Genomic DNA, 13,712 nt, shown 5'->3' with positions numbered 1-13,712 from the left:
GCGGGGGCTACTCTTCATTACAGTGCACGGGCTTCTCATTGCGGTGGCTTCTCTTGTTGTGGAGCACGGGCTCTAGGCGTGCAGGCTTCAGTAGTTGTGGCTCGCGGGCTCTAGAGCGCAGGCTCAGTAGTTGTGGCGCACAGGCTTAGTTGCTCCGTGGCATGTGGGATCTTCCCAGACCAGGGCTCGAACCCATGTCCCTTGCATCGGCAGGCAGATTCTTAACCACTGCACCACCAGGGAAGTCCCCAAGTATTTTTAATTAAGGTATGCACATTTGTACTTTTAGACATAATGCTATTGCACACTTAAAAGACTACAGTATAATGTAAACATAACTTTTATATGCACTGGGAAACCAAAAAATTTGTGACTTGCTTTATTGCAATATCCACTTTATTGCAGTGGTTTGGGACTAGCCCTGCAATATCTCCGAGGTATGCCCGTATTTCAGTGGTGATAAGTTGAAAACCTGACAGCCGATTCTTCTACAGAATCCCTAAGCCTCTACATCAATGCCCTCCCCTTAGAAGCTCAGTTTGTGAGTTTTTACTCCACAGGCTGGGTGACTTTCAGACTTTGGCACCTACTTCTCTTTAGATATCTAGCTTGGTTCCCAAGCAACCAGCCAGTGCCCCTCCCTCCCTCTTCCCCCATCGGGGAGCCAGCTTACTATACTAGCAGAACAGGTCAAACGGAGATCAATCCTGGACAAATCAGTGCTTGAGGGAACTTTAATGAAAGCAAAAAAAAAAAAAAAAAAAAAGAAAAGTGGTGCAAGAACAAGGCAGAAATGTTCTGTTCCAGGCAGTTTTGCCTTGTACAAGTAGAAGGAAGTCACTGAGTCAGAGTTTTAAAGCTGGCATTATTTCAGGCATCATTCCAACTCCTTCATTTTACAGTAATGAATCTGAAGCCCAGAGGCTAAATGACTTGGTTCAAGGTCACACCACTGGACGCAAAGCTGCGGCTAGAACCCTGGTGTCCAAACTCCCAGGCCAAATCTCCTTCTACTACATTACACTACCGTGGGGAGGTTTAAAAAAGAAAGGGAAAGTATGAAGGGTGATTTTTCCATAAATTAAATCAACTTTAAAAGCTAGGCATATTTGGAGAGTCAGAGAGTACTAATATTGTTAGAAAGAAGAAAGGTTTAAAAGCTGGTTAAATCTAATAAAAAATATCCATATGTACAATATTGTAAAAAAGAGAAGGAAGATGGCATTCATGATTACTGGGCTGGCAGGGCAGGGGACAGTTGCATGCTGGGGGTGGGCTGCATGGGCTGCCAGCTTTCCTGGGTTTGCAGGATGCGGTACAGCTGCTTCAGCTGAGCAACAATGTTATCCTTGATGTCTGGAGTTGAGATCTGCAGGCGGACACTGCCACTGTCAAAGGATCGTGTGAAATCACCAGAAAACATCTCATAGATCATCCGGGCCACCACTGGAATGACCTGTTCAGGACACAGAGCACACAGCTATCCACTGAGGAAAGGGTATTTTTAAACAGCAGGAGGGGCCCAAGATTGACGGAAGGACCAGTGAGGCTGTGGGGAACCCACCACTTTAATGTCTAGATACAGACTATGCCTTCATCTCTCTGGACCATCCTGCCAAGGTTCACTTTAGAATTTGGTTCAGATGAAGGTAAAGAACCTAGAAGTAGCATCACATCACATGCCTAAATAAATAACTGCTTATTTAGCAAGACTTTTACCCAAATTTCATCCACTGCCTGTCTTGATGCACAAATCCACAGCCAAACCCAAGTGGTCTTGCTGCCATTTTCCAGAATGAGAACACGTTCTTAAAAGTACCTCGAAAGGTTTTTCTAAAAGAGCTAGAAAGAGTCATATCCTGTTAGGTTTCAGCAAGACTCTGACGTCAGTAAGAGAATAAGATCTCCCCTGAATCAGTCACTTGCTTTGAGGACACTGTATTCTCCAGCCTGGTCCTACTGTACAACGTACAAAGCTCAAGTTGCTACATCTGATGGGATTAAAACCCACAGAGGCTGATGGATCCTCACTCAGGGCTCAAGCCCAGACCTAGGGGCTAAAGCATTGATAAAAAGGCAAAGAGTTGTTGACACATTATTATCTCCTCACCTGAACCAAGATGAGTTTCCTTTCCTGAGGTTTCCCATCTGGCCACTCTTCCCCAAAGCATAAGTAGATCTCAAATGGTGGCTGTTTCTCTATCTGTCCTTTCTGGTGGGCAATGAGATCTGCAGAACATGGAAAAGCATGGAGTTTGGGGTACTGGGTCATTCCACACCTACTCAGTAAACACTTTCTTTTATACTGTCCAGAAGAGTAGCCACTGGCCACAACATGTGGGTATTGAATTTTAATTCATTAAAATTAAATAGTTCCTTAGTCACATTAGTTACATCTGCATACTCAGTAGCCACATGTGGCTAGTGGCTACCATATTGAACAACATAAATATAGAACATTTTCATCATTTCAGAGAGTTCTATTGGACACCGCTTAAACCAGACTTAGGGTTCAAATCACATTGGAAAATTCACATCTCAGTGCTCTCCCTAAATATGTCTGCTTAAATTGGCCGTGCAAATATGTCCCAAATGAGAAGGGTATATGTTTTGCTGATTATGATGAACAGGGTCACCTTCCAAAGTTAAGGATAAGCTGGTAGAATGTGGGGAGCAATAACAAGGCTGTCTTCTTCTTCTGCCAACAAAGCAGCCATAACCACCTAAAACTGGCTTCAAATGCACAGCTTTGGAGTGGAACACCCTTCTTTGCTGCCCATGTCACTTTTATTTTTCAGAATCAAGGTCCCCTTCTACCGTAACTTCCTCCAGAAGAAACTGTTTGGTTAAGATCTTTGCAGAGATAGGAAAGGGGGGCAGGAAGGAGGAAGACATACTTGCAGGGAGCAGTTCCCACCATCAATGGTCTGAAAAGAGACTCACCACTAAGGAACGTTTCCAGACAAAAGAGTTTGACCTTCTTTTGTCTCTCGATCAGGTTGGGGGCAACAAGCGACGGGGCACATGGCCCAGACCAGTACACCTTGCACTGGCACAGCCTGATAGCATAGATGGCATGACCGCTGACCTCCAGGATCAGTCCTCTGTCCATGACGTCTAGCAGTTTGCTGGTGAACAGCTTCTGCTTCTCATTGGTGATGTGCTCCGGACCTGGGAACTTGACCTGCTCCAGGCTGACGGGACCAAAGAGCTCCTCCTGGTCAGGCATGGGACCCAAGTCTCCGTAGAAGAGCCTGCAGCCCTGGGGGTTGCTCACCGTCATGGTCTGTGCATACTCCTTCCCACGGTACTGAAATTTGATGTCCAGGTCAGTCACTGCAAGGTGAGGGGGGACAGTGAGAGTCCTGCTCTGCTGCTCTGCCCATCCATCCCTAGGACTCATGCAAGTCCATCAAGATCAAGCCACCTTTCAACCAGCATTCAGGAAGGCCATTGCCATAGTTATCCTTCCTGCAACAAAGGGAGACATCAACATATCCCTGGAATATTCACTCAAGAGGCTGCCTTGAAGCAAATAGCTCAAATTCCATCTATACTATCACTGTTCAGTCACCACACCCTGACAGCTAGAATTTCTCCAACCAAAGTTCTGGGTCCTGGTCTCCCCATTTTGTACTGACTGAGTCTTTACATCAACAGGCATTGGAAGGAGCTGAAAACTAAGGCAGCATCTAGCTGGTTTGTGTATCATTTTTGACTCACTGTTTAAAGAAACCAGAGGAACAATAAGAAATACCAAGGCATATTTCTGAAAATTACACAGATGAGCACACACTGTTGATATGTTCTAATAATATATCACAGAAGGACACAGTTCACAACAAAGTAAATTTTCAACTCAGCAAGTGTCCATTGAACCCTACAGGTCTTATCAAAGCTATCAGCCTCTTGGACAAAATGCTAGTACTCCCCTGGCACCTCCCCTACCATATGTAGTGTGAAAGGGAGGTGCAACGACAATGATTCTTCACTGAGATCAATTTGTACCCAATTCAGAAAGAGATTTTCTCTGGGTCCTAAAGTCCCTCAAAACCCAAGAGCCTCCTTGACCAAATCCACAGTCATTAACTTCCCCAACCCACAACTGACCTTGTCCTCAAATCCCCTGGGCAAACTGATAAACCCAGGCCTTCCACCCACCTAATAGGTGAGTAACCTAGAGCTGCACAGCACCAATCAGAGAATCCCCATGGGCAAGTAGGTATGGGCTAATGTTTCTTTAGTTCCTGGTGACTCACCAGCCAGCCAGGAACCAGACAGAGAGGCTGCCTGGGGGACTATTCTATACATGGCAAAGAAACGGAGGCAGAAGGTGGGGCAGGAAATGGACTGTGATAGGAGCTGAAGATCCAGCTAGAAAATCAAGGCTCACTTACTTGGGAGAGAGCTGATCCACAGCTCTGGAGAGCTATAGAAAGGCTGTATAGGTGTCTGGGGTACTTCCATCTCCAGAGGTTCCGTTTTGGGCCACACTGCTTCGGGGCTGCAGTTGCCCACACTGCAGTTGCCCACACTGGCTGGTGCTATGGGAGAACCTAGAAAAGAAGGATGTGGGTGAGCAGGCAGGAGCACCACACGTGCATATCACCTGGGTCCGAAGCTCTCAAATCTAAAAGGTCCAACACTGGACCACAACTCAGTGTGGCAGCCCATCAGTAATTCCCCCAACAAACACCAAAAGAAATAAGGTTCCCCTGCTTCTGCTTCCTAATCTTATTAGTTCTCTCATAAACTCATAATTCTGAAAACATGCATTTGCTGATGATTAACAGACACGTGGGTACTCTCTGGGGTTAAATTAGGACAGGCATGAATGAGAGATTCCCTGTTACAAAATTTGAACCCAGCGATTAAACAGAAACTGGTTGTCTTCCATAAAATGAGCTCAACTAAATTGACTGATTAGCTTCGAATAAGTGTTAATGTATAGAAATTCCTTTAAAAACAAACACATACTTTTTTACATGCATGAAACATCAGGAAGGATACTCAAGAACCTGGAAAGATCTGTCTCCTCCAGGGAAGGAACTGTTCAGACAAGTTAGAAGGAAAACCTTTCAGCTGATTTCCTTTTTGTACCATTATGAATTTTAAACCATGTAAGAGTATTATTTATTCAAAAGTATCCAGTTAAAACTTTTAAAAGAGAGAATGAAAAACACATCCTATATCCCAGCTATTGTCAAAGTTGGCTCACTCCAAAGTTTACAGATTTTTCCTCCTAGCCTCACCTTTTAAGCATCTATTCTTCAACAATTCTTCTTCCTCTGCCCAACAGCTCTGAAATCACAGAGGTTAAGGTTTCTTTGACCCTTTGTGTATGAGTCTGGTTATATCTATGTATTTTACTTTTTTATTTTTAATATACGTTCACATGTTTCCATAAAGGATCCAAGGTAGCCCATAACATAAAGCCACACAACATTAGCTTTAAAAAAACATGAGGGGGGGCTTCCCTGGTGGCACAGTAGTTGAGAGTCCGCCTGCCGATGCGGGGGACACGGGTTCGTGCCCCGGTCCACATGCCGCGGAGCGGCTGGGCACGTGAGCCATGGCCGCTGAGCCTGTGCGTCCGGAGGCTGTGCTCCGCAGCGGGAGAGGCCACAGCAGTGAGAAGCCCGCGTACCGAAAAAAGACATGAGGGGCTCCCCTGATGGCACAGTGGTTCAGAGTCCGCCTGCCCATGCAGGAGACACAGGTTCGTGCCCCGGTCCGGGAAGATCCCACATGCCGCGGAGCGGCTGGGCCCCTGAGCCATGGCCGCTGAGCCTGCGCGTCCGGAGCCTGTGCTCCACAACGGTAAAGGCCACAACAGTGAGAGGCCCGCGTATCGCAAAAAAAAGAAAAAAAAAAAAGGGAAATCAGGATTCTGGAAATGGGTTGCATCCTTTTAAGGGGTGAGAATAACAGAATGAGTCAGCCAAAGATTTGGGAAAGGACCTCACATTTCCAAATGTCCAAATCTTAAAATTGCACCAAGTGGGAATGTAGCTGTAGCAATATTAACCTGAGAGAGCTCTATGATCGTTGTCTTTACTCATCACTTGGTTGCAAAGTTATAAATGACAGGGTAAGTGAAGGAGGGCAAGTAGACAGATAAGAGTCATTTCCTGATTCTCAAGAGAAGGGGCATCACCTAGAGTAGGGTACTCCAAAATCCTACAGGAATCATCTTGATATACTAAATTTTCTAGGTGGCAAAAGTATCTCATTTGACCCTAGCAGCCAGATGGAACTTAGAAAAGTAGTGAAAAGCTACTCAACTGAATGCAAGTCATATGACTAGGAGCATGTCAGTGAAAAGTTCAAGCGAAGATGCTGTGGAAGAGCAATCCACCTTGTGTTTGAGCACCCTCAGAACGTGCAATGGGAGATGCAGTACCTGCTCTGTCTCACAGTGACCCTGCAACCTCTAAACTCATCTTTCCTGGGAAGTTGAATTCAAAAAGTCAATTTAAAAAAAAGATAAAAGTCTCTAGTAGATAAATTTTATCAGAGCCTAGTATTAAGAGCTGTAGAGCCACAAGTTTCCCATGAAACAGCCTTAGCAGACGCTGTTAAGGCAGGGACAGAAAATTTATACCGAGGGAAATAGCAGAAGAGTTTGCCGACAATTCACGAAAACGATCTCTGCACTTGGCCTGAAGGAAATCAGCAAAATTTATAACAGCTTGTGTATTTGTATGCGGGATTGAGAATGAATTTAATTTTTTAACTTCTCTGAATTATCACATAAGATTCAGAAGATGCTCTCTCTGCCTAGAAGCCACCCCACTGGGATAACTATGCCTACGGAGTTCCTTTGCCTATGACTCCTACTTGCTAACAGACTGGCAGCCTGGTCACAGGGCCTGGTCGCTGCTGCCAGTGCAATGGTGGATATGGTGTCAACGGTTGCAAAGTCAAAGCCCCTTACATCCTCTCCATGCCTTTGTCCCACCCCCCACCCCACTCACCATTGATGTTCAGGAAGGGGAAGGTGTCCTGGATGGGAACGTGGTGCTGTGACTGGTCCAGCTCATCTTCCTCATCTTCTTCATCCACATCATTATCTTTCTCATCCCAAGGAGCAGATCCAGTGGATCCTACCCGAGAAACAGACACACACAAAGGTCACAGGTGAGCCGCTCACCTCGCACTGTCATCCCTGCAGCTGACCCACTGTTCAAGCTAGGCACTGCCAGCACAGAGGCTCCCTGGGTTCAGTGTGCACCCTCAATGCCAGAGAGTGGGAACCAAGGGTGTTCACCCCACTCCCAGCTCCTCCTACGGAGCCCCAGTGCAAGCTCTCATCCCCTCCCCTATCCAGGAGCTGCAGACCGTACTCCCTTCTCCTGGAAATCTTTTAATTCCTACTCTAAACCCCTTTCTACACATGAGCATCCCTTCTAAGGACCCAAGGAGCACAGCTTCTCTCCTTTGTAAGCTTAATGTGAAGACAGACCCTCCCCTCATGGCAGAGCCTCACTTGATTCACTGGAGGTCAAGTCTAAATAATCTGGCTCTTAGTCGGAACTTGCTAAACACTGAGTAAACATAGGGATCAGGTGGTATTCTCCTAGGAAAAATACCATACAAATTAAATGATCACTTACCTATCATTTATAAAGAGAACTTAATAGCCTTCATAATGTCATGTCAATTGACTCTTAGAACAGCCTTTGAAATACGCAGGAAAGATGAGAACCCAGATTTTATAGTGGAAGAAGCTGAGGCTCAAAAGGTTGAATGACTTGATTCAATGTCCCACAAGTAGTGAAATGGGAAGAACGAGGTTTATAACTCAGACCTTCTAAGTTTTAATCCCTCCTTCTTCTAAACTATCTGGCCTCTCTTCTCAGTGTCGAGTCCCAAGAGAAGTTATTTTTTTACAGAACTCAATACCCCCTCTTCTTTCTAATGCTTTACTGTTCCACTGGGTGGGCAGGAAGACTTTGCTGAGTTTATATCTTTTGTTCTCTGGGTTCTTTCTAGGGACAGGATTTCTTGCTTTACCAGTCTTCAACTTTGTAAGCGAGGCGACTTTCAAGTCGACTATCGCTTTAAGGGTCCAGCCCGGAACCTGGCACACTGTCCACCTTCTCCCCAGCAGCTGGGGTCTCACCTGGGTTAATGATAGAGCCCTGGGGCTGGGGGATGTCACACACTTGATATATCTTCACTGGGTTCATGGGCACCTCCTTGGTGCCGTCGTACATCAGGTTGAATTCCCTGCTCTTGTTGAGCGCACAGCGGAGCTGGGCCTTCCATTTAGCTGGGTCGGGGTCATCCACCCCTTCCTGGTACTTCCCTGTCTCCACAGCCCAGGCCTGAGGGATAGGAAACTGCAGTGAGTGCCTGCTTGTTGCCCAGGAACACTGGAAAGTGTGCCCGCCCTCCCTCATACAGACACAAATACACACAGCCCTGCCTGGCCGCCCCAACACCCCAGCTCCAATTTACAGAGACTGCAGCAGGAAACACCACGCTGGGGACCAGGCAAGGCAGGGCCTGAGAGAAATTAAGCCAAATGCAAATACAATATTTTAAAAAGAGGAGCCTCATCTCAAGTGCTTGTGCCAGCATCATCTGTCAAGACTACAATGGCCATAACGAAGGGTTGAAAATAAAGAAAAATCTGGAACAAATATACATCAAAATACTAATGGTAACTTTTGGATAGCAAGATTTCAGGTAATTTTGTTTTGTTTTGTCTGACTTATTTTTCACATGAATTGCTTATATAATAAAAGAAAGGGAGATGGCGTATGATATGAAGAATTTAGGCTTGCCTGTTCCCTCTCCCTTCAGTCTTCCATCTGATGCACAAAAACTGTTGAAACCAAGTACCTTTAGGAGTAGCGGACCATAGGAGGGCAGGAAGCACGCTCTGGGGGTTCAGCCTGCCTCAGTGGGAGGCTGAGGGCGTCAAGTCCTAATAAACTCACACCACCTGCCTTTCCCTGCTTCCTCAAACTCCCACATTGGGAACATTTTGCTGGGAACACCAGTGGCTGGTGGCCTGGGCCAAAACCAGTGTGGCCCCGCCTCTCTGGTTTTCAACTTCCAGGTCTAACAGGCATTTACGTGTCTGTTCACGGGATATCAGCCCTCCCCCATTGTGAACGTATCTCAGATGTCTACACTTTCTTCAGGGCTTGTGACGTATGTGCTGGTGCAGAAAAGGGGGATGTCTTTTGCAGAGGACTCAAGATCAGGAAGTACACGGCAGCTTGTTCAAGTGGACAATCTTTTCTGGCCCCATCCTTTGAGCTCTCTGGTCTCCCTCAGTCAATCCCTGCAGAGCCTCACAATCATGAGGAAGCTTCTCCCAATAGCCGAGCTAAATCCTTCTCCTCCCATTCACTCATTTCTTCTTCTCATCTTCTCAGACCTGGGGGCTCCTCCACTTGATGTGCAGTATGGAATGAAGCAGTTTGACAAAGCTGCTGCCCTTGGGCACTCAGCAGGCTCCATTCCATCCAACCCCCTGTGGGGGATTTCAACCTCACCAGTCCCTAGTGTCGGAGAGGCACATCTCCAGTTGCACCTGGCAGTACCTGGCTGCTGCCTCCTCACGTTTTCCCCTCTCTTTGTTTGATCCTCCGTGCCCACTCCCCCTCTGGCCCCATCCAGCTGGCTTGGGCTGTGCTGACTTTGGCCCAGGTCTGCAAACTTTCTGTGGCTCCCTGAATCCCTGCCCCTGCACAGAGAGCAGCCAGACTAACATCCTGCTCACAGCACAGCCATTCCGCAGGGCCCACTCAGATGACGCAGAGGACCTGAGGCTGAGGCAGCAGAGGGTGGTACCCACCACGTGACAATCGCTGTGCTTTATAAACATCCCTTATTCAAACCCATTCTGAGTCTTGCTTCTGAGATTCTGGTCACTGAGGCAGGTCCCTATTTCTCTTCCTAAAATGGACACAAGTCTCTGCATTTTTATGGCGATGTACGAGTCCCTTCCCATACACTGATTTCACTCAGTTCTCACAACAATCCTGTGAGGCAGGCAAGACTGGTTTTAGCCCCATTTTACTGAAGGGGAAGCTAAAGCCCAAAGAGATTATGTGACTTGTTCAAGACCACACATGCAAGTGATGGTAGTAGGATCTGAAGCCGGGTCTTTCAGCTCCTGGTCAGGAGGGGTCGTCTGATAATGGGGGAGCTGATAGGCCTGGGTTCAAACCCTAACCCCACCACTTATTGGCTGTGTGACTTGGGCAAGTTACATAGCCCCTCTGAGACTCAGCTTTTGCATCTATAACACGAGGGTGCCGCCCCCCCTTACAGTGTTGTCGAGAAGCAAATGAGATAACGGACCTAGGGTAGGCAGCGGGCACCCACTTAATGCCAGTCAGAACTGCCCACACCCCATTATCCTGCCAAAGGCCTGTCAGAGCTTGGGATCTGTGAAAGCACCCTCACTCTTCTCCTGACACCCAGGCCCTCCCTTAGCATTCTGCAAACAGATACACAGATATAAGTAAGACAAAGCAGCTTCCCACAGCCAATTTTTCCTCAAGCCCTAAGCATACAGAACATTCTCACGAGTGGAGCTTTCAGGAACCAGCCTCCTCCCCGACGGCCAGCCACCACCAGGCACTTCAACAGCAAGTCCAGTTTCAGACCAAGGCCACAGCGAGAGGCCAGCTGGGCCAGGCCAGGCCCATCCCCCTCTGATGCCAGCTCCAGTAACTGGTGCTGATTTACAGATGTTTTCCTTACCACTTTCATGTCACTATTTAATTTTTACATTAAAAGCATTCATTTACTTTCTAAGTATTCACAGGCCAATTTTTTCTCTACCTCTCATCTCTACACCCAATATAACTGAGTTGGGTGGGAAACAACTCTAAGTTGGCTCTCCTTTGAGGTATGAGCCCATATTTCCTGGTCCAGTCTCAGCAAGAACCTGGAGCATCAATCTTGAGGGGCTCAGGGTAGGGACTGGATTTCACTTCTGACTTCCAGCTTATAGTCAGGGAAGAAATGGGGAAACTCATTTCTCCGTGTCTTGGGAGTGCAGGAACTAAAGCTACTCATGAGGTGGAAGACTGACCAGCACAGAGAAGCTGGTCTGGAGCAGAGGCACGGGCTCCGGAGTTACAAACCACATAACACCCCTTCCCACAACTAGCTTCCCACCTACTTCTGTCTTAGACTTTGGTTTCACTTACATTTTATGAAATGCCATGTGATTCAATCTTATTTTCAGTGAAGCAAAATAACTCTCACATCAGAGCTACTCTTCAGTTAAGAAAACATATTTGTAGAACAAAAACCTGTAATTAAATCGCCTTTCATTTTTAAGTGGAGGTTATGGATGGGGCAAAATGTTTTAACATCAAAAGAAAAACTTGCAAAGGGCCCTCGACACCCATGCTACAGGCTGTTAGGAGCCTGCTAACACTCAGTAGCTGTGCCCTGATCTGGACAGCCATTCCCGGGCCAGTGCGAGAGCCCTGAGCGAACGAAGGGTTGATTGCTGGCTGACCCTTGGGAGCTCTGGAACAACCACAGCATACACGCACTTACAGGAGTTTAGCCAATCACACCTGGGAATCCCTTGGGATGTGAGTTGAGTAGCTTTGACCAATGGGAAAGAATAAATGGCCTCAACCATAACAGACATGCCCCAACAAGAGAAATTACTATGCCTGCTAAGTTTGCCCCCGCCCCACATCATGAACATTCTCTTTGTTGCATCAGCATTTTGGACCTAGTACCTTCTTCAAGCCAAAATTGAAAACAGAAGAACAAAAAACCAGAAAGGTCTGAAAGAACTGGAAAACACTTCAAGTCAGATGGTAAAAGAATACCTTTACCTTGAAAATGGTATTTTCCTCCTCTTGTTGGGGGCTATGCCGGGTGGCATGTTTCCAGGGAATCTGGAAGCGTTTGGAGTCCCTATGTAGCCAGATGAGCCCAGGGTACAGGCCACTATCCACTTGGGCCACCAACCAGGGCTTCAGCCGAACTCTGCGGGGGTGGAGAGCCATGATCTGGGTTGGCGGGAGGGGGAAGAAATGGGGAGAGGAGAATTAGGCCAGCCCCTGGGAAAAGTTCCCAGCCACTGTTCCCATATGATAGAGCTACAGTTTCACTAGATTACAGCAAAGAAACTAAATATGGGAATAAACTGTGCCAGGTGGGGAAGAAAAGAAAACAGGTTAAAAGGTTCTTTTGATGCTTATTCCAAAGCCATTTATTTTTCATGCTCTAGCCAAATCAGACTTATCACGTAAGTAGATCACATTTCTTCTATTTAAATCCCGAGGCAGAAAAATAAAGAGATGATGTCACCCCTGCTGGAAAACAGTCCTTCCTCAAGTACCAAGGGAAGAGAAGAGAAACTGCTCTTTCCAGTCTCATCTCGGGAGAAGAAAAAAGTTATGGAAACAGCAGGTATATAGGCAAGAACTTGAAGCAGGCTCTCTTCTTAGACAACTAAGGTGAATGGGAATATTTTAGTAAGAAATGACAGCATCGTGATGAGAGAGAAGTAGGCGAGGGATGGTCCCTGGTTCCAAAGTCCTCACTTACATAGATGAGCAGGCAGTGTATCCACAGGGATCTGAGAGCTGGGCCTCAAGTCAGTTTTCCTTTCTCTGGGCCACCCAAACGCGGGGTGGGTGGGGGGGTCTGAGCTGATTATCCCCACGACAATCCAGTGTCTAGGAGAAGGCTTGGGAGCACTGAAGACAAAGTGTAAGAACCCTGCCCTGTATCTGAGTCTGGTAAAGCTAAGATGCCCTAGAATGATCAAATACCACAGTTCCTAACCCTATAGAATACTAAAACCAGTCATAAGACAAGCTCTGTACTGCTAGGACAGCCTCCTCACCTGGGTCTGTTTACCTCCCCACAGAGGCTGAATTGAACTGATTGGTTGCTGGAGCCAGCCTGGGTAAAGTCTGCAATTGATTCTCATAAAGGGCATAGCGTAGCAGATAACATTCGGTGGCAGCCAGCACTCACAGCGGGAAACAAAGGCCTGCCCAGATTGGGTGCCTAAAGGAAAAAGCAGTCACCGGAGAAGTGTTTGCCTGGGGTGTTGTGTTTAGATTTTTTGGCGTTCTCATTTCTCTTTGTTTTTACTTCAGGTGAGAAAGACAGGCCTGCAAAAGAACGTTCATTCAACAAATATTTGTCCGTCAGCTACTGTGTGACAAGGGCGACATTAGTTACTAAACACAATGTCCTCATCAGACTCCCTGAAGAAATCCACATTGGAATTGCTCAAACATCCACTGACCTGAGAAAAGGAAGATAAATAAGTCACCTTCCCACCCAGAAAAATTCCCACCTGGAGCTCGGTTCAGAAACCAAACCAGCTGAGTCAGCCGAAGGCTCCCCCTCGGAGGAACTTAGCTTAAGGGGTGGGTCCTAAGGCCACTTCTCTCCCCAGCCAGGCTCCCAACAAACGGGAAAACTCAAAGCCAGCTCGGTCACTGGCACTTTAAGAACACGGCAGGACCTGCTCTCACCTGAGCCTTCTGACCCAATTACCAAATTCTGCAACTGAAACCTTCCCCCCTGGGAGCAGCTCACAGTGGGCAGGTGAGGTAGCACTCGGTATTCAAGTGCCGCCCACCCCCATGTTCTTGGCCTTGATGTAGATTGCTCTGTAGGACAGCAAAGTCAAGCTATCAAACCACAGAGAACATTTACCTTATAAGGAGGAGGGAATGCATATTCTCCCCAGGGCA

The 13,712-nt window shown here is 47.0% G+C and overlaps 1 protein-coding gene across 1 annotated transcript; it reads right to left on the bottom strand.

The window, feature by feature from the left end:
- Positions 1-845: 845 nt before the first annotated feature.
- IRF6 (interferon regulatory factor 6) lies at positions 846-12,002 on the bottom strand. The gene is made up of 7 exons (XM_065874616.1): positions 11,829-12,002; positions 8,126-8,330; positions 6,978-7,106; positions 4,398-4,556; positions 2,944-3,336; positions 2,111-2,229; positions 846-1,456 (listed from the first exon to the last, which is right to left on the bottom strand). Exons 1-7 carry the CDS (start codon positions 12,000-12,002, stop codon positions 1,232-1,234), a joined length of 1,404 nt encoding a protein of 467 aa, XP_065730688.1. The 3' UTR covers positions 846-1,231.
- Positions 12,003-13,712: the final 1,710 nt, after the last annotated feature.

The sequence above is a fragment of the Phocoena phocoena genome, chromosome 1 (assembly GCF_963924675.1).
Source record: "Phocoena phocoena chromosome 1, mPhoPho1.1, whole genome shotgun sequence".
NCBI lineage: Eukaryota > Metazoa > Chordata > Mammalia > Artiodactyla > Phocoenidae > Phocoena > Phocoena phocoena.
The sequence above is the reverse complement of the archived record's forward strand: the minus strand, read 5'-3'. Positions and strand labels throughout refer to the sequence as shown.